The sequence below is a fragment of the Rhopalosiphum padi genome, chromosome 4 (assembly GCF_020882245.1).
Source record: "Rhopalosiphum padi isolate XX-2018 chromosome 4, ASM2088224v1, whole genome shotgun sequence".
Lineage (NCBI taxonomy): Eukaryota > Metazoa > Arthropoda > Insecta > Hemiptera > Aphididae > Rhopalosiphum > Rhopalosiphum padi.
In genome coordinates this window covers 29,880,899-29,902,175 of record NC_083600.1, presented here as the reverse complement: position 1 = coordinate 29,902,175, position 21,277 = coordinate 29,880,899, and the positions used below count along the sequence as shown (strand labels likewise).

At 30.7% G+C, this 21,277-nt stretch overlaps 1 protein-coding gene across 6 annotated transcripts in view; it reads right to left on the bottom strand.

Moving 5' to 3' along the window:
- Positions 1–21,277, bottom strand: part of LOC132928536 (transcription factor AP-2-epsilon) — a 168,253-nt gene that overhangs the window by 28,229 nt on the left and 118,747 nt on the right. For all 6 annotated transcript variants that reach the window (XM_060993289.1, XM_060993292.1, XM_060993290.1 and 3 more), the window contains one exon: positions 10,688–11,140. In XM_060993289.1, the coding sequence (XP_060849272.1) occupies positions 10,688–11,140 (453 nt within the window). The remainder of the gene's footprint in view (positions 1–10,687; positions 11,141–21,277) is intronic.

Genomic DNA, 21,277 nt, shown 5'->3' with positions numbered 1-21,277 from the left:
TATCGCGTTTTACGGTCGTAAAGCGTGTTAAGATTGACGATTTTACTGATGGAGCGAAAAAGAGTGAGAGAGACAAAATACAGTATTGCCGACGATCGTTCGAATTTGATTAATCGTCGCGCGGTATATAATAATATTATACGTTTATAATACCAGCTTTAGACATCGAAATGAGTGGTTTTTTTTATTTATTTATTTCGATTTTTCGGTCGGTTATAATTACGGGTCTCGTAACCAGATATGGGAGAGGTTTTCGATAAACGCACACTGTGTGTGTATATATTATATAGGTATCTATCTATACATACTCTCTCGTTAAGGAATACGCACTCGATATGTCTGCGTAACCTAGATATATATACTCGGCAAAGTCACCTCGCGCATAATATATGTGTAGTCGAAAAAAAAATCCGCACACTGTTTTATATGTGCGTCGTCGTCATCGTATGCGTATCATCGATGATAATAATTATTGTTATTAGTGCGGGCTGCGCAGATCCGGTCCCGTTTATACCAAGCCCAAATCGGTCGACGTATAGGTATTATATTATTATTATACTTAAACGATGTCCGATCGGTTGCAGCGGCGGCAGTACTACTACACATATATAATAATATTATACGACTACATTCCGTATACGTGACGGAAGGGCACCCGTCGGAAACTGTTGCACATCGAGCGCGGCGGCAACCTCGTTGATCTCGGTCGGCCGAGAAAGTTTTTTTTGGCGATATTGATTTATATTTACTTTTTCTCCTCACCGTATAGATACCGTATACAAGAGACTCGTCTACGTCCTGTACTTGCGATCTCGTGTGAGTTAACAATATATTATAATCACCGTATTTGTGTGTGTGTATGTGTGTGCGAGTTAACATTGTTTTTATTATTATTATTCAGTCGAGGCGATCGATAAATACGGCATACAACTGTATAACGTTTATTATAACGGTTCTGTATTCGAAACGAGTAACTATAATATAATATATATAATGAGATCGGATTTTTTTTCTATTAACCTCCCTCGTTTACTCCTATATTACGTATGCGACTTCTGAGAAAAATTCACAATTTTTTTTTATGCACGTATTATTATATTATACTATGTGCAACGACAAAAAATCGTATAGTTCGTCGGCAGTGTAATGTGTGAATTTTTCTCGACCAGTTTTTTAAACTACAAAAGTAGAACAGGGCATATAATAATAATAATAAAATATACCTATATATATATGCACGAGTTTGTATAGTCGTTAATCATCTGCATATGCACCCGGTAAAGAAATATAATATTATGATGTATAGATAAAAATCAAAAGAGAGTGAGAGAGAGAGAGAGAGAGAGAGAATGAAATCGAAGGCGGTATTTATTGAGCGATAAAAAAATGTGTCAAGTCGGATAACACGCGTAATTTTACGATTATCGTGACACGACTGATTTTATATACATAGGTATATTATATTACGAGAAAACTGCTTCGGTTCTGTATAAGCTATATTATTATACGCAAAAATTACGTAGAAGGAGTTTATTTACAAAACGACATTCGATTAATATTATATAAACAGTTTATAATTACACTTACATTTGCAGAAAATTACAGATTTTATTATTTTTAGTTACAGCTTTTAAATTAATTAATACAATTATCTTATATATATAATTAAATTATTAGAAAATACATTTCTTAAAAAAATAAATTAAAAAAATGGTGAATATCTTAAGTCTCTGGAGGTCCAAGCTTTCCACCCTGAACTCTACTATAATTTCATTCCACGATGTTTTTGAACATTATTTATTTATACACCTCCATGGCTCCATCGTCAAACGTTCGTTTTTATGCAATGGAAAATAATAATAATCTTTTACGCAGAGCCACCACCATCCTCGTTACAGTCGTTGCCGTTATTAAATATTATCGGATAAAGTTTTAAAAGCCCAAGAATTTCTATAGAATAATGTATAATATGATATATATATATATATAAAGGTTTCCCAATAACGATGACGACAACGAAGATGATGGTACGCGATTCCCAAATTAATACCAAGACGGTTCGGCGTATACGTGTATATACTACATGTACAATATATATAGTAGTTTATAATATATTATTAACAAAATATAACTAATACGATAGTAAAATATATTTTACAATAACGCGTTTCTCGGTCTTCTTCCGAGACTGAAATTTTATTAAAACATCTCATAAAAATTCGAATTTGTCGACATTCCAAAATCTCAGTCTCGGCCATTCTCGTATATTGTTATATAATTACATCCCGATTATATATATTAATAATAATGATAATATTATTCATGTACAAACGCGCGTTACGATAGCGCCGTTATACTAATAATAATCATCTTTATACCCTCATCGTTTTTCTGACTTGAGCAGGCATAATTAAAACGCTTGGAATTCCACGTACGTCGGAATTCTGGACGTAGAAATCCGCCACCGTCGCCACCCTAGTTATTATTATAATATGTACATATAATCCACTCGGAGGGTGCTGTATATGTAAAATATTGTATATACACATATTATATAATATACATAACATATCATGAACAAGGCTCGGAACTTTATACATTTACATAGGTATTTGTCAGGAAAGTGCATATTTAAAATCTACAGATTCGATACAAATATAATGTTTCGTAATCACTAAATTTTAATTCCAAAAATATTTATCGCATATTTTTAAAGATAAAAACATAATATTATATTATATATATTTTCGTGATTAATTTTTCGTATACGGTAACAGCGAGTTAAGTTCAAGACCCATAGTAGTTCATTTTTTCTTCTATTGATTTAGTTATTAAAATTCTATTTAATTTTTTACGGATAGACCTAACGCAACCTTACTTATTGAGTATACCTGTGGTACCTAAGGTACATATTGATAATATTATTAACTACGTATGGTCTCCTCTAAAATACTCTATGAATAATTAATAATAATAATATAAAATTCCTACAAAAATTAGAAAAAATATAAAAAATAGTTATAGGCATGTAAAATATTATATTATTTACTATGTTTTTGCGGGTGGACAAATGGACTTTTGGCAACAGAATATTTTTTCACTGACGAAAATTTCAAAGACGACGAGTAATTAAAAAAATAAAACGTCGGACACCACCAGCGCAGGAGCACGTCTCACGCGACGCCCACTTTTCACGACGAGAGTGGTCGAATCGATTTCCTCGGGCCCCATTAACGGAGTCGGACGGTCGAATGCGTACGTACCCATATATTAATTATACCTACACATATACTCAATAAGTCTCTCTCTCTCTCTCTCTCTCTTTCTGTGATAGAGGTAAAAACAAAAAATACTTTGGACGATTTCACGCACACCGCTTTTCTAATATAATTCATATATAGGTATATTCTTGCGCGCGCGCCTGTTTTAATTAAATCCCGTCCGTAAAACCGTGCAGGTATAATAATAATAAGCGCGTAGTCTCAGCCGTCGGACTACCGCTCGTCGCCGCCTTCGTCGACGCGAACGCGCGCTCGTGATAATAATGTAATATATTATAAACGGTAGTCAGTCGCGGAGGTAATAATAATGATAATGATAAAAATATATACATACACGAGCTCGCCATCAGTGGATCTGTCCACGTGCACCAAGTATTTTTTGATTGTGTATAAAAAAAAAACAAAAATTACAATCTACCTATAATTAGTGTTACGCTATTTCTTTATGTTGATGATATTATATTCATTACAAATATACGCACTTCCTATGCATATTTACTTCACAAGTATTAATAATAGTAGCAGAGCTTATTTAATGATTCCATTTGTTGTTGTTAGAAAATTTGTATTATGTTAATATGTAATTGAAGTTATACTTATATTAGAACCATCGAATCTTGCACACGCAACGAAAATACATTCATCAACGGTACGACGGTGTTTATTCGTTAAAACGAAAATTGTGTTTTTTACAATTTTTTTTTTTAACAGTGTAATCAAGGTATTATCAAGCACATACATTTTTGGAAGACTACTCAACCATCGTGTCTTCTGTGAAATGCTTATAAGTTATAGACTGATAGACTTAACTCGAACAAACAAAAAATTTATTTGACTCAATTCTGAGTATTCCGACAACCCAAAAATATTAGTAGAATCAATTACATACTATCGGAAAAATTGGAAGTAAATTTACATTAAAAGACCAAACAACTCGCAAATGTTATAATATTATGTCTTAAAGCAATGCAGATGAGTTTATCACATTTGGAATTTTTGAGACCGCAATTTAAAAATATTTACGTATACAATATTATCTGCAGTATATACTATATAATACAGTTATTACTTATTAGCTTGTTATTTCGATTCTTTCAATTCATAGGACGGTGTGTTCTGCTCCTCATAATTTTCAGGGTATGAAAGCGGTCCGTTAAGAAAATCTAGATTCAAAATTGGTAAAATATAATTCAACCATCAGATTTTTCTTACATGAATCACAAGTGAAATCTAACAGACGTATATATAATATATCACAGTTTTCGAATGAAATTTTCCTATAACTTTACGTTTTTATATAAGATCTACTCCACACATATATCGTTTATTATATATATATTATTATTTACTCGAAATCAGCCTTAAATGTAGCCCGAGCGATTAGAATATCACATATAAAAAATAATTATTTAAAAAGTTTTATTAGGTTTATATAATATAGGTAAGTATGTTACATGAAAGCAGTTCATTAAAATGAGATATTATAATTTATAATATAGCGGTTAGTCGGTGAGCATTGTACAACACCGCGTCTATAAAATATGTTATAATATTATTAATTCAGTATACGTAAATAAGATTGGTCTCATAAAACTTGCGCTGATACAGGTAAATGCAAGCACTTCTAGATTGTCTACGTCAAATCAATCGTGTGTGGTAATAAAATGTTCGTGTATGCAAATGTCCAAAAATAAAAATAAAATAAGAATAACTACTATCGTAAGCTAATATATGCAATGTTATAATATACTTATAAATTATATATTCAGTGACACTTAACCCATAACCTAACCTAACCTACTAACCAGTACTAGGCAAGATTAAGACCTAGAGCGCTGTAGGCTTAAAACAATACGCGTGATAAAATATGACGTCATAAGTGTTATCAATCCTTATGAAATATAATTATTGGATTCAAACAAATAAATATGTAAATATTACTTTGAAGTTATTAATATCGAAATTTAATTATCAGCTATACTTAGATATTTATTTTTTTGCTAAATATCTTAATTAAGTTACAATAATAATTATTATTTATTAATATCTAATTAAATCTTAGTCTATTCGAAATTGAATTGTATTACTAAAAATAAAATACAATTTCTCATTATTTTCGTTTGAATTTATGCATAACCTATAAAAAAGTATTATATAAATATTCTTATATACTGCAGTTTATAATAGTTGATTGTTGTTATCTGATTATACAAAATCATATTTCAAAAATTATGATTATAGACAAACAGTTATTGGCAAACACAATCCCACAGTAAGACACCCCTGACAAATTATAATTATATATTATTATGACGTTATATGGTGAGCAGGCAGCATTAGAATCTGACCCGTTTCGTCGTGCCTAATACGATACACCTTTATTATTTTCTCGTAAAGTGCAAGACGTAGTTTTCACGCCATCGATGTCGTAATTTTTAGACTATACTACATAAAATTATATTATTTATATACACATATTTATGAATTATGACGTATTCAATCACGGTTGATGTACGATAACCTACGTGGTAAATTCCAGCCTCTCCACGATCCCAAATGTGAGAAGTTTGCAACTATAATATAAACTCAAATCCGCCTAGAATAATATATATTAATATGGTTATTCAAATAAATGCAATATATAAGTATTAATGTACAATATAATTTTTAAACAATATAAATGCTTACAACGTTTTCGTTATTAGATTATGCTAACATTGCTAACCAATTTCAATCTTTTAATTTTTAAGTAAGTAACTATATTTATTTAAAATCAAAAATCAAAACTCAAACTAATATAATATATATATTTGATTTATTCTTCTCTATGTGTTAATGATTATATAGTCTATGGAATATTTGAATGTTATATTTAAAATAAATGCAAGGGGATACTTGGAACATAATACATAGTTATAACTTATAAGATATAAAATATATAATAATTTATTATCAAGATGTCAAGTTGATCAAATAGTTATTTTTTTAAATTATATATTATGTGACATACAACTATTCAAGTATACAACCATTGCTTCTAAATCGCCTGTTTAATACACATATTAATTTCATATTCATGTAATGATTATATTATACTTAGTACATTCGCATATAAATACAATTTGAAGATGTACTCGTTTGAATTTTTATTTCAATACACGAACTTTTTAATTTTTCACAAAAAAGTCATATATTAAATGATTTGTAAAAAGTTAAGAAGAAGTCCTTATGTATGTACCTATGTAATACAAAATTATGTATTTTAAAATAGGGTCTTAAAGTATACTTAAAAATTCTTAAAATTAGAATTTGAATAAATATGTATGCTTTAATCGTTGGGTGTAGTTATACATTCTTAAAAATTCACCATGTGTATCAACATTGAGGACCTATAAAGAATCTCAAAAACAAAATCCTATGTCAACTCGTACACACATACAGAAATAATACAGATACAATAGATACATAATTTATAGGTAGCAGATTGGTGTATATAAGTAAGATTTTGTTCCTCGTTAAACGGCTTTTTTCAGGCTCTTTATGGGTCAATGTCGCTATCACGGGGCCGGCTGGGTCACGTTTCTTCGGAGACAAGACGCACACACGCGTCGAGATATTATAATATGCATGAAACGAAAATATAATAAAATTTATTTCTTAGGCATAAGAGATATTATAATTTTACTATTATTATTATAGTAATAATATATACGATCTCGGGGCGTGGTCAAGGGATGGCGTGTTAAAGTCATTTATCGGGCGTACAAGTTACATAATATATATTATAATATTATATAGGCGAGCACATACGGCGGCACTAACGGAGCGCACGAGTAGTCGTACAAGTATAATAACATAATATGGTAACACGGACTGAAAAAATGTATAATATTATAATATTATAATGGGATATTAAAAATAAGAAAAAAAATTGAAGACAGAATACTTGATTGTGTGTATAAAATAATTATTGTCAAACTCGTGTAAATTATACACAAATATACAAAATAAAATTTATATACGAGACATAATGTCGACATTACTACACGTGCGTGCAAATAGCGAGCGGGTTGATAAATTTATATAATATATAGGTATACACCTCCTATATATTATTATAACGTACGATATTACACATAATAATATGCGAAATGAAAATGGATGTGCGCGCAATAATATAATATAATAATATAATATTATTTTCCATTTCACCTCTCCACTAGTTCTTGCTATACAGACACATATTGTGTAAGTCATTTGGCGCGAGAGACACGCACGCGAGCTTACGGTGCCGATATATAATAATATATTATAATATGAGATTTATCCCGCGCAACGTGTGACGCGCTCGTGAGTTACGCGCCGCTGTTAATGTTGTGTATACGTGGGGAATAATTATAGTTGGTGCATATTGCATATATTTAAGCTATATGTATAGCGCAGAGTGTGATTGTTAATATAACAGTACCTAAACTGGTTTTTTGATGAGTTAAGTCTTTGTGATTTTGGAAGATTTATGAATATAATATGATATTAAATAAATTATTTAAGAATATGGGTACTTACTATACATACTATAAAATATTGTATATTTTTGGGAAATGTTTTTATTTTTAAAATGCTTGTCGTGTTGAACCTTTTTATATGTAATGACAAATCATATATTATTTTAATTTCACATAGATCCTAAAGTAATAATATTTTTTTACAACGATTTGGCATATTATATAAAAACATCGAATATAGAAAAAATATTTTTTTTAAGTATAAAATTAATTTTCACTTAGGATTACAATCTATTAAATAACATTCTTTTTTAAAATATCAAAAATATGAATCTAAAAAATGAATAATTTGTGATGAAAAATCAATGTATATACGTCCAGCAAGGTTATCGGTAACTGCAGATGATAACCATCATTACATTTGTCTAATGTTTAATATTATAAAACGCAATGCTGATCCGTATCATCTCTGGATTCAAAGTCTCGTAATATTCTTATTTACTACGGTATTTCTATAAACTATTTAAAGTTTGCAGCGTGTTGACATATTATATGTATTTGTTATCGTGGACAATTGCTGCAGTTTCTTAGTAAGTTGAGAGTAGTGGTTCAACTACTTCAAAAGTTGAAATTAACTCGAGAATAATACATCGAAAAAAGAGATTTATGTCTTCTCATCTCCACTCCCTATAAATGATGGCCCTATAGTATATAGCCCCTATATATGTGTGTGTGTGTGTGTGTATATATTACGTACCTATGCACGTTCGGTGACCTTTATCGATGTTATTTTATTTACGATAGATTTGTACACAAAATTTTGTGATAATTTATCATAACTCAAAAACCACTGTGTCGCACTATTACGCGGACAATTATACATTTTTCACGTGAGGTTTATTTTGGACCACGGTAAGGGTTGTACGCACAGTATACCTATATAGTATGTACAAGGCTTATAAATCCAAGTAAACGAGATCGTGGAAATAATTAATAAAATATAATAATAATAATATTATTTTCATCAAGTTCAGTAACCGAATTTCTGACGACGGGACAACATCGTACTGTGATATGAAAACTTGGCAATACCAGCTCGCTCGTGAATAAGAATTTAAAACACACTGCAAGGGGCGAGGGTCACTCGCGATTTTTTTATCGGATCGGTCACGTTTCTAATGTATATACGCGCGCGACCCACGATTGTCTTGAGTTGTCTATTTCAAACGGCTCGTATGATTAATCGATTCAAGAGTGCGCGATAACAATAATAAAATGTGTAAACGCGAGTCTGATATTTTATCATATTATAGACATCACTAAAATGTGTGTTGAACCATTAAATAATAATAGAACGGGTAGGTGAATACTGTAGTATGAGATATAATGTTGAGAAAACGGTGGATTCGAGGAGCGATTTTCCGTGTGGGCCAAATTTGGTCCAAATGTACCCATAGTAGCCCTCTTACTCGGATATAAAAATATAGTAAAAGCTTTCAGGTATCCTTTGCAGATTCGCAACTATATCATTATTTGTTACTTACTTACATGTAGTATAAATTATTCAATAGACTACAAAAACCCGTAGCTGTGCATGTTCTTATAATGTGTATAAATTAATATTTATATAATCGAAATAATTAAGGAATTGACTGCAGGATGACCGAAATTATATTATAAATTATAATTGCTCATGGTAGATATCTATATCATATGATGGTTATTCAGTTATTCTATATAGGTACAGCCGGAATCGTAGATTCATCATACACCACAAAAATGTTTATTTATATACGGTCATTACGGTGATGGAATCTGACATGAAAATATAGTATTTAGATATAGCACACGATGGACGTATATAATATACGTGATACTTGATATGATTTTCGTTTACGGTAACCATATCAACCATCTTGCCGTAGGTTATATTATAGGTTATATTATAGGTTATCTGCAATTATGTCCAGGGTAATAACTATATAATATATGCTATATTATTAATAAATATTAATGGCTGTTATCATTCAAAGTAATTTTACTGAATTTGAAAATATTGTTGTTAAGTAAACTTAGAAAAGACAAAAACCAGAATTCGAATACATGCATAATTTAGCCATAAATATAGTGCAAACATGATAAAAAAAATCATACTGTATATATATTTTTTATTTGAGATGCAATAATATTTACGCAAATTTAAAATATAATTTTGTTATTACGCAACAAATTCTTATAGAGATTATGTCTACTATATTATACTACCTATGTATTACTTTGCATGAGATTTAGTCGTTAGATTTTTGTTTTCCTGAGAATTGTTTCAAAACAAACCACATAGAAAAACCACTCAAACACCGTACTTTTTTTTAATAGCAGACGCATTTGATTAGGGATAGTATGAAGCTTATTTTTTATTATCCTCCTTCATGTACATTATATACACTACATAATTGTAGCTTACTATTATAGCTAGTGTAGGTACACCCACCTACTATAGGTGACATTTGGGCTCAATTATCTTTCCTTGTAAAGACAAAACGATACTTTTGTCTTTCCTAAACTAGTAAAAAAAGTGAAAAGGAGTAAAAGAAAAATGAACAGTTTATGAGTGCATATACTAAATAAATATATAATATTATTCTATCGAAGCTAACTTTTTCAATTTGCATTCTTATTTTTAAAATATTTAATTTTTGTAGCCCCTATTACCTTTATTTTTATCAATATTATCGTATATGCGCATCCACTATGATACGATATATGCAACCTAAATACAGAGACTATTTTAGCGAGGCTCTCTCCAAATTCCCTCAAAAATAATGTTACATGCGTGTATGAATCGTACTTATATCATACCGATAGTTAGGCAACGGAATAATAATCAGAAATATCACTCACCACGTGTATGGAGTCCGAGTCCGATCGACGGAGGGCGTCATGCCGCTGGCCTACGGACACCGCGGCCACGGTCAACTGATTGTAGTGGTGCGCTGCCGCGGCGGCCTGAGCACTCTGGTGTAGGCTGTTGAGCGTCTGCGAATATGGGTCGTTGATGTAGTCCATAGCAGACGGCGAAGACGCGTTGCCGGCGGACGGCTGATGGTGATGGTGGGCCGGTGGGAACGGCGGCGGGAAGTACGGTGGCTGAAAGTCCTGGTGGTGTCCCATGTTGGAACCGGCGTTGGTGGGCGTCGTGTTCCGGTGGTGGTGATGGTGGTGATGGTGGTGCGGGCTAAACGGTGACGAACCTCCGCCACCTCCTCCGCCACCCCCGCCACCACCTCCACCGCCGCTACCACCTCCCCCACCACTGCCGATAGATGCGACTGTACCATGTCCGGCTAGCCGATCCTGCGAAAAAAAATCCAAAATTAAATAATAAACCAACACTATATGTCTATTATGTATCTATATCGTTAAAATAAATAAACTCGTAGCAGAAATATTTTGTGATCATATTATATAAGCAATGCGCACGTATAAAATTAATATAATTGTCTGTATTATCGCATATTGATTTGTTTAAGGTTTAAGCAGTTGGCAGCCTTTAAGTTTTAGCATTCTTTCATCCATATATCTACAGAAATCCTTGTACCTGACATCATACAGACTCACGAAGGGTGGTCCAGATCTTGCACTATTCATACTAATTAGGTTTATATACAATTTTGCGTTAATTTTGATATTGTGAATTGAAATAATTCATGTCTGGGTAGGTATCGCAGCAAACGTATAGCATTACGCATAACTGCAGTCACGATGTTTTGGAAGGCATTTATAAAAAACTACAATATTTTACAAATTAACGGCCATAACTAGTCGAAAATAGTTTAATCCATAATATATTATGTACAAGTTCAATCAAAGTTCAAAAATGAAAACATAATATAGATTTTATCGATAAAACAATTATAATTTAAAAAAAAAATATTATTTTCGGAAACATCGGAATATAAAATATACGGTACCAACTATCAACCTATTTGTATTTATCGTCACACGCGTGGTGAATCTAGGAAGTTATCATAAGACTAAGTCATATAATAATAATATAATAATTAATAACATATACATTTTACATACATAGTACCATAATAATAAATTATATTATACGCATTACAATGATTTGAAATTCGATCGAAAATAAATCAAAACTTCCCGTAGAAAGTGGCATTAGCCGAGTAAAGATAAATAAGTAATAATCGAATTCGTAAAAACGAGACCGGATCAATATATTATACCTATCTGGCTACCTATAATAACATAATAATATTATATTATATTATATTAAAATTTAAAATATATACACATAATAATATATAATGGACGCGCGCGCGCTCACTCAATTGCATTAGGTATAATAATATAATATTCTAATATATATATATATATATATATATATATATACATGTATGTAGATATGTATAATATTATAATATAGTCGCGAATCGCAATAATATAATTAGTGGGTCGTTTGTAAAGAAAGGAAAAAAAACAAATAATAATATATTTATAAAAATTATAAGCTATTTTCGGTCCGAGCGCGCGCTGTTCGCGTATGAAATAAGTAGAAGTACACGTAAAATAAAATCTTAAATTAACATGCACACGCATGGCGTGTTTTCGATCCATTAAACGCATAGAATATAATATAGTGTATGTACATGTACGCGCATATATCGATAAACTCGTTCTCGAAATTTAATCGAATTTGTACGTCGAGTCTATTATATGGGCGCGTGTGTATATATCCCCGACGACACGCGCGCTCTGATCTGGATTTTATGAATTTAACGCAGGTTTCTACGTCGATTTGCATAAGTGAAATTAGATACGCGTGTTATAATAATATAATATGCACATCGCAGGTATAAGAAATATAATATTATTATGATAGCCAAGATAATACGCGCATTTTTACCAATCATTTAATTCAGTACACTCAAGACATCAACGACGTAAATCTTTAAAACGCAATAGTTATAATATTATGTACCACATTTACGAAAATAAAAATTTATCGTTCCTCACCGAACATTATTATGAGTAGAAAAGTTAGTAAATATATAACTGGATAACTGGCACCTGTTATTTATGAGGTGAGTGCGTAGAAATTCATCAAATTTTTAGAATTTAATTATAGAATTTTATATAATTATTTATATGTATAATATATGTTATATAAATATAACATAAGTAAGCCGATCTTAAATCATTACCACCAATGTATAATTTTAAATGTGACAACTAGCTTGAAGAATACTGATCGAGCCCGAAATATATTCTTATAAGTCATCATTATAGAAAAATTGTAAAAATATATAGATTATTTAAAAAAAATGTGTAATTGTAAATAAAATTGACTTCTAAAATCAATGCGGACTCTTAAATTATTAACACTCAGTTTATACTAACATATCATACAACTCCAGTGAGTATACCGACTGGCAATTAATAGTATTATACATATTAAGTATTGTCAAATATACTACTTAATATTGAAAACATTATATTGATTTATCGACAGGTCGAACAACATATTATTATACTAAGTAATATGTGGTGCATTAAATATATATTATATCATTGGCAACCGCCATACATCAATATGTACAATATACAATCGCATATTAAAATAATCACCTACTCCCAGATCGAGGTTAACCGTTATTATTTGTAACAATAATAAATATGTATGTTTACGACGCACTTCACAGAAAATGCAGTCTGCGCCCGATAACCCCACAGAATAAAATAATATAACACATTATAGTTTTAACGCGTCAAAAGAATTATATAACCATCGTTTGTAATATGTTCCAGTGGAAAAACCAGGATTTTTTTCAAGTAGAAGAGGGAGTATTAAAAACTTTAAATGTATTATTATTGTAATACTCGTACAAAGAAAAAACGTTGTCCAAAAAAGGTCCATAATCAGAAAAATACTATCAATAATAAACTTGACATTTAACACTGTTAAAAGGGCACCGTAACCCAGAGATCATCGACTTCTGTTTGCCACTTGTATGATTCCAACGATTATTACGGGTATATAAGACACCTGCAGACTACGCGTTAAAGAATTAATATACTGTCGCCACAACATATTTAAATCCAATAATCAATGGATTTATGGATTAAATATACATTTACAATGTGAATTTATATTATATTATTTTACTGATACTGGTATACACATCATAAGTAGATTAGGTACTGAAATATCTACAGATTATACTCCATTACTACAATATTCAAATGATCATATTGTAATTTTCAACGTTTATACAAGCTAGTGGAAAAAAATTGTAGTTGATTTGTTTTATATTTCCATCGATTTGAATCTCAAAACATTTTTTAAAAATTATGAACAGAAGAGTCACGCACTAAACGTGTATCAAAAATGTATGCCGATGAAAGCTATAAGCATTTTTTACCTATACTATCTAATACTATACCATAACCTAACCTATACTATCTAACGGCTAACCAACATCTGTAACGGCACAGTCCTTATACATACAATTATACAAATAAGCTATAGAAGATAGAACTAAATGACCGATGTATTATAAATTATCATTAACATATCGATAAAATGAATTTCAACCTACATATTATACAATATTATTGTATGTATATAACAATTATTAAGCGGTTTTCTGGGAAAACAAAAACAATAAAAATCTTATACGCTAGTTCATAGATGCATCGTTTGTTGGTTCTTGTGACTTATGTCACATTCTGATTGAGCAATTTAATCATGGTATTATATTCATTAACAATGATTTAAAAGAAAATTTCAAGTTGGACAAAGCTCAGCTTTTGAATACGACATAACAGATAACGTGGTTATTAGACCACATTTATTATGTCTCTTTTGATCGATATTCACGTATCCTATGATTTCTCATACAATGCGTGATTTATAAACATTATATGTCTGATTACAAATGAAAAATGAAAAAATCATCGACGCCACCATTGCTACTGTAGTTTTCCGTAATTCGAGGTGAAATAAGTCGTATATAAAAGATATATATGACCCAGACAGTATATTACATATAATATATAATATAAATATTATATATGTATGCATAAAATATCATATATATTTTCCCGCGAATGCGATGGTAAGCGTACATACACACACATACACGAAAACCATAATAACAAACTTGTGTTATTATCATTATTTTATTTTAATTATATACAGAAATGCACTGCCTCAGATGATGATTAGGAGACGCACGTTGTTAGAAAAAAAATACGTATAACGGTGCGCTTGCTCGCGCAACGAGTAAAGATGAGGTCAACATAAATGAATTTTGGCCATTGGTAATTATATTATTACATTATACCATAAGTAATATATATTAGTTGTACGAGTATGTGTAGCGTACATATTATTATTGAGCACATGCGTAGTGCACTGTCTCGCCAGACTGTAAACAAACGCATTTAATGATATGAATTATTCATTCGAGTCGTTTCAAAAAAAAAAAAAAAAAACAACCCCGGCCTATATAACTATCGATGACGGGTGATACATTTATTCAATTCTTCGTACATACCATGCGATGCCTACTAATTATGCTATGCCGCCTTTAATATAATATCAACTATCAAGTACCTATGTATAGGAATCGGATTTTTTTTTATTTTATCGATTTCGATATTTTCAACGAGTACCTTTAGTACCTATATACGTGTATACGTTTTAACGTTATTACGCGATAGATTCTTATATAAATATTGTACCTATTGTTACTTTATAGCCTATAGAATATATTTTATACTACTATATTAATAAATTGTTTATTGTACGAACAATATTTTTAGTGTGGGTATAAATTATAATAAATTAGGAATTCATAAAAAATTATTTTTTTTTTAAATAAGTTTTGAAATCAAAATCGCCTTTCTTTATAATAATAATAGTGATAGACAATTTTAATTAATTGAACAATATACAGATATGTATCGGACCGCTAGAAAGCGAATTTATACATAACAAGTCGTCATACGTTGTATTATATGTTGCATATACATTGTACCATTTGTACCTATACAATATATGAGTACATATTACGAAAGTAGTCGATTTTGTAAAATAAACCGTTAAGGAGCCGATGTGAAAATTTTTGAGTAGAGCTAGGAAATATACTACGCGCCAAAAACGAGAGCCCCGGTAGTATTTAGCGTCGGCGGTGTCTCGTCTGATGGTGAAAAAAAGAAGAAAATCAGACTTACGGTATAGTCGACTGCCGCCACTTAAGGAATGAAAGGACAAAAAATAAAGTAAATGCGTATATAAGTGACCTGCAATACTCGGCAGGTATAGTTGTATATATAGAGTCGCACGCACACATCAGTCGTGCCGAAACGTCTTTATATACACACACACGCACACATATATTTTGTAGGTACCTCTATAAGTGACCGCGAGTGAGTGCATGGTCATGGGAGGTTAGGGAGGGGACGGTAAAAAAAGTGCACGGCACCAGACCCTTTTAGAGAAGAACTCGCCGAATAATAATTCAACGATCTTCCCGGTCTTCGGCTGATGTGTACATATATAACTACGTTTCGACCCGATAATACGACGGCGTGTATTTACTATACTACCTATATAATAATATTGTGTGTTTGACGACGAGTCGTAATAATTATTATTGTCGTACATTAGACAAATTATTGTATGCGTCGGGGGCTGACCGTTGGACCGGTTTCCCCTCCTTCCCCCATCCAGCTGAACGCGTTACTACACACGAGACTCTATACATTATATTATATATTCTTGTTGGGTTGATGAATTGATAATTCGTTCGGTCCCAAATGTGTACAACTGTAACTACCCATTACTTACACATATATACGTACATGCAACAACAGTAAAAATAAGTGTAACAGTATTTGCAGTTAATAATATAACGAAATGCTGGGAGGAAAAGCAGGAACCTAGTATAATAATACGTAGAAACAATGTGTAGGCCTTGTCCAAAAGTTTTCGCATAAATCGACAGAACTAAAAATATAATATATATAGAATAATATAAATGTAGATTGGCCAACATTAAAGGCATGGTTAGTAGGTACGTAGCTGTTTTTTGTACAATGTGTCGATGTAGTGTACTTGTAATAATATTATATAATATTGTGTAATAAAAAAAAAATAGCTAAATGCAATTTTTACTTAAACTAATTTAGTTTTTCTTATAAATAATAGAAAATGTTTTGATTGTTTAATGGCTAAGATCCTACCGCCGCATCTAAGGTGTTGGGTATTTTGCATTTTTTATTGAGCTTTTATTTGTACTTACAAAGTTACAACATACTGCCAGCAGGTGAGTTTAACTGTCCTAGTGTATATTTGTAGGTTTAGTATATAAGTGGATTTTTCTTTATCGTAAGAACACCATGTGCAATTATTTAAGTATGTTAGACTCTTAGTCTATCTATAGAACTGTTTTTACTTTACTTTTTATCTTAAGATTAACTTAATTTTTTATGTATTGTGTTTTTGATTTCCTTTTATTTAGACTTATTTTTATACAATTTTATTTGTAATTTGATATTAATAATGTCTTAAATTTTAGTACCTTTTTTGCATTTAAGTTCGCTTTATCACTTTTCTATTATATTGTCGTGTCCTAGACTCCAAATTAATGTTATGTTTATTCCTATGTTGCGTGATTGATATTTTTTTTTATCTGTTTTGAAATATCTGTATATTCTGTATTGTTTGACTATTTTCTATAATTATTAGTGTGCCAATAGTGATCATTCTTGTATAAATATTTCCATGGTCATTAATGTATTAAACTGTGCAATAGTCGTTGTTTTATATCTACAGAAATCTACTCATCTAGTAACCTTCTATACACATATTACACTTATCGATAAAAATGTGAATAAAAAATAAACTCAGGATGGAACCCCCGGGGGTATTTCGTTTTCGTGTGTGTGTCGAGCGCGCGCATGATGATATAATAATAATACGTATTATAATATAATATGAATTCCTATTATTTCGATTTGTATAACTATGTGGCTACGTAACACGGTAGTGCTGCTGCGTGTCATGTGCTACACTCGAGAAATACTCAAGCCGTATATTATAATAAATAAAACAATTAACAAATCGTTTATATTATATTATTATTTTGAACGACGAATACTCGTCGGTGCGGCGTGTGCCTTTAGGCTGATCGATTTTCATAATTCGAACCATACTTTTACACACTATACACGCTCAGGTGGTCTCGCCGCCGCCAGTTTTTCATCCGTTTTCATATTTTATATAATATACGACAATTATCGTTATAATATTATGTACGTATACCGATCGGAATTCGAGATTGCCCCACGCATGCGTAACACGCGCTCGGTTCTATAAAAAATGATTTGACCGTATATACGCGTAATATAATATTATAATAATGTTATGTGACGTGAAGGAAGACGCGCGCGTAGGTATTATAATATAATATAATATTATATTATGTATTATTATGCCAACTACCAATCCCGTAGCGCTGCACACACTATGCGTGTGTATGAAGAGACTGATCTACGAACTCTCCGCGTCGATCTAGATAATATACATACATAACAGGTGGGCGGGCGGGTGGGTAGATAATATCGCTGTCGAAAACGATCAAACAGTGCGATAAAACGTCATATTATTCGATACCATTCTACTTAGCAAGTATATATACTCATGCAACATAAAATAAAACTTTATTTTGACATTCTAATCGACATAGGTGTATTATAATATGTATTATTAACGCGTGCGCTGCACACATAGGTTTAATCGGTTTACGGCGTGAGCGTGTGTATTTAAGAAAAACATATAAAGGAATATATAGAGCGCATGCATTTTTATTGAGAGAATAGCATAATAATATTAATACAGCATAATTAAAGTATTATCGTTGTTTTAAATAGAAAAAAAATTGAGATTATTTGAATGACTTTTGATGACTATAAGTCTATAACTTTTTAACCATAACTCGCGCTATATGTACCATAGTGACAAACATGTAAATAGTAATATTATTCAAATATATTATATGTATTCTACGTGCCTACCTGCCTTTATGATAAACAGCTTCGTGCATATATGCATATTTCAAATAATGCGAAGAGACATAACCTTTTTATTTATACAAAATATATTTGTAAAGGGACTCGCGCAGATTGAGTGCCTATTACTACAACGACGATGACGCACGCAAACTTATAATATAAATTATATTGGTATTAATAATGTACATGGAAGGCGTTATTAATCCATACGGTCAATACAGATCATATTGTATACTATATATTATTTATATACTATCGCGGTAGATGTACGCCAATTAACGATATCTTTTTAAGGTTAAAAATACTCCGTCCTAGCTTCTTAGTGATATTTTTATTCTTGTTCTAGACATATACAATAAATATTTTATAAGCACCAGCTATATTATTATAGTATACTGTTGGGATTACTGTATAATGTCTAAGTGCGCAAGTCGTTGTAACACGATTGCGCCGCGGACGTATAGGTATGGCACTGCTGCGTAAGTCGTTATTCACACATAGCAAGATAATCCAAACTAAAGGATTTATTTACAACAAAATAAAGGACTCGAAAAAGTATAACTAAACTAAGAGTAAAACAAATGATAATAGTAACAACAAACGTCCATCATATAACTAAAGCATTCGTCATATTATGTTGGGCTCGATGGAAAACATTTGCGATAAAACGAAATGAGAAAAAATATTAATCGTATTATTCGTATTGTCATCAACAAATTTATCATCTGATTACGATAAAGCATCAAAGTCTTTTTGTCATTCCAACATTATATTGTTAATATTACGTAGGTACTTATAGTAAACATTTGAATTATAATCTATAATGTCACAGTGATAATTAATTTTACAATAACAATTACGTTTAGCTAATGAAAAATAAAATACATAGATTTTTACTTTATAGAGTATAATATAATATTATACATATTTTAAATTATTGACGATTTTAAATATTTTGATAAATATAATATATTAGAATTTTAGCACAAATTATATATTTTTGTATAGCGACGTTCATCTCATATAGTCGTCGCAAGCTGTTTGCCTGTCATTATTGCCACCCTTTGTACACACACCCAATTAACTAAATCTGTAAATCTGATTTACCTACATCATGTGTGCTTTTTACAGTTTACCTTACTGTATTTGAATACTCGACACTCAACGGATTTACTAGTAAAATTGAACTTTAAAAATGTATTTATATAAATATAAGGTGTGAATAATGACATAACAAAGATAATTTAATTTTCTTGTTTTGAGTTCGAATAAATATTTACTCCCCAGACTTGGTGATTTATGGCCACTAATAAGTAACAATCAACCTAAATAATAGTCAGAAAAAAAATTATTGACGGCGACAAATATGCTTAGCGAAACACTGTATTTATTATGATATCGCAGCGAGCGACAGTGCATTTTATTATAGTTTTACCGTTGCCGTCACCAATAACCGGTTTTCAGCTGCCACTTTTACGGAAGGATAACAATAATAATAGAAAACTTTTCGACTTTCATCACGCGGATCCACTATACAACACCGTGTTATAAATACTCGTGTGATGTAGGTAAACTCAGTTTTATTTTGAACACTTTTTGTTTGCTTTAATATTATTAAATTTTGATCTGAACGATATGTACATCAGTGTAATAATACAATATAATATATTATGCATGATGAGTTTCCCGCACAATTTATTATTATTATATTAGGTATTATCAATACTCGATACGTAGATGCGTGTCATTTTTCATACAAATTTTTGCATGAACACTAATTAATACCCGTTCGTTTAGGTTTATTAGTACATTGTATGCATATTATTAAATCAATTCCATAATAATAATGCGAGTACCGCGCCGGTAGAGTCTATCTGAAGAATGAGGTTTTTCGTGGAGCCTGCAACTTACATGGCTAATATATTCAAAAAATCGAATATAGTTAAATCATTGTTTTGCACATTTGATCTATTCATCATTTATCAAAATATACGATAGTGTTGATAATCAATGTATTGACATTACGATAATTATACAATTACGAGTATATTTATGACCATATACCTACATTGTTAAAAAATTCATATTAACGTTATTTTATAACGTTTAAAAACTTTGTTAACTTTTAAGATGTATTAGTACAAAAAAAAATTATTTGTGGTGAGGAAACGTTATGTGTGGAACAAATAAACTCAGTATATGATGTATCTTATTATAATAAAAGTAAACTTTTAATTTGTTCATTCTTCACTTCTTAGAAATATTTTGTTAATGAATATTATATTAAAGTAGTAGACAATCTTTATACATTATAATATTGAGTATATAAAATATTTGTCGTCTTTATTGCGCTGGAGTCTTATCGTTTCGAATAAATATTATAATGTGTACCGT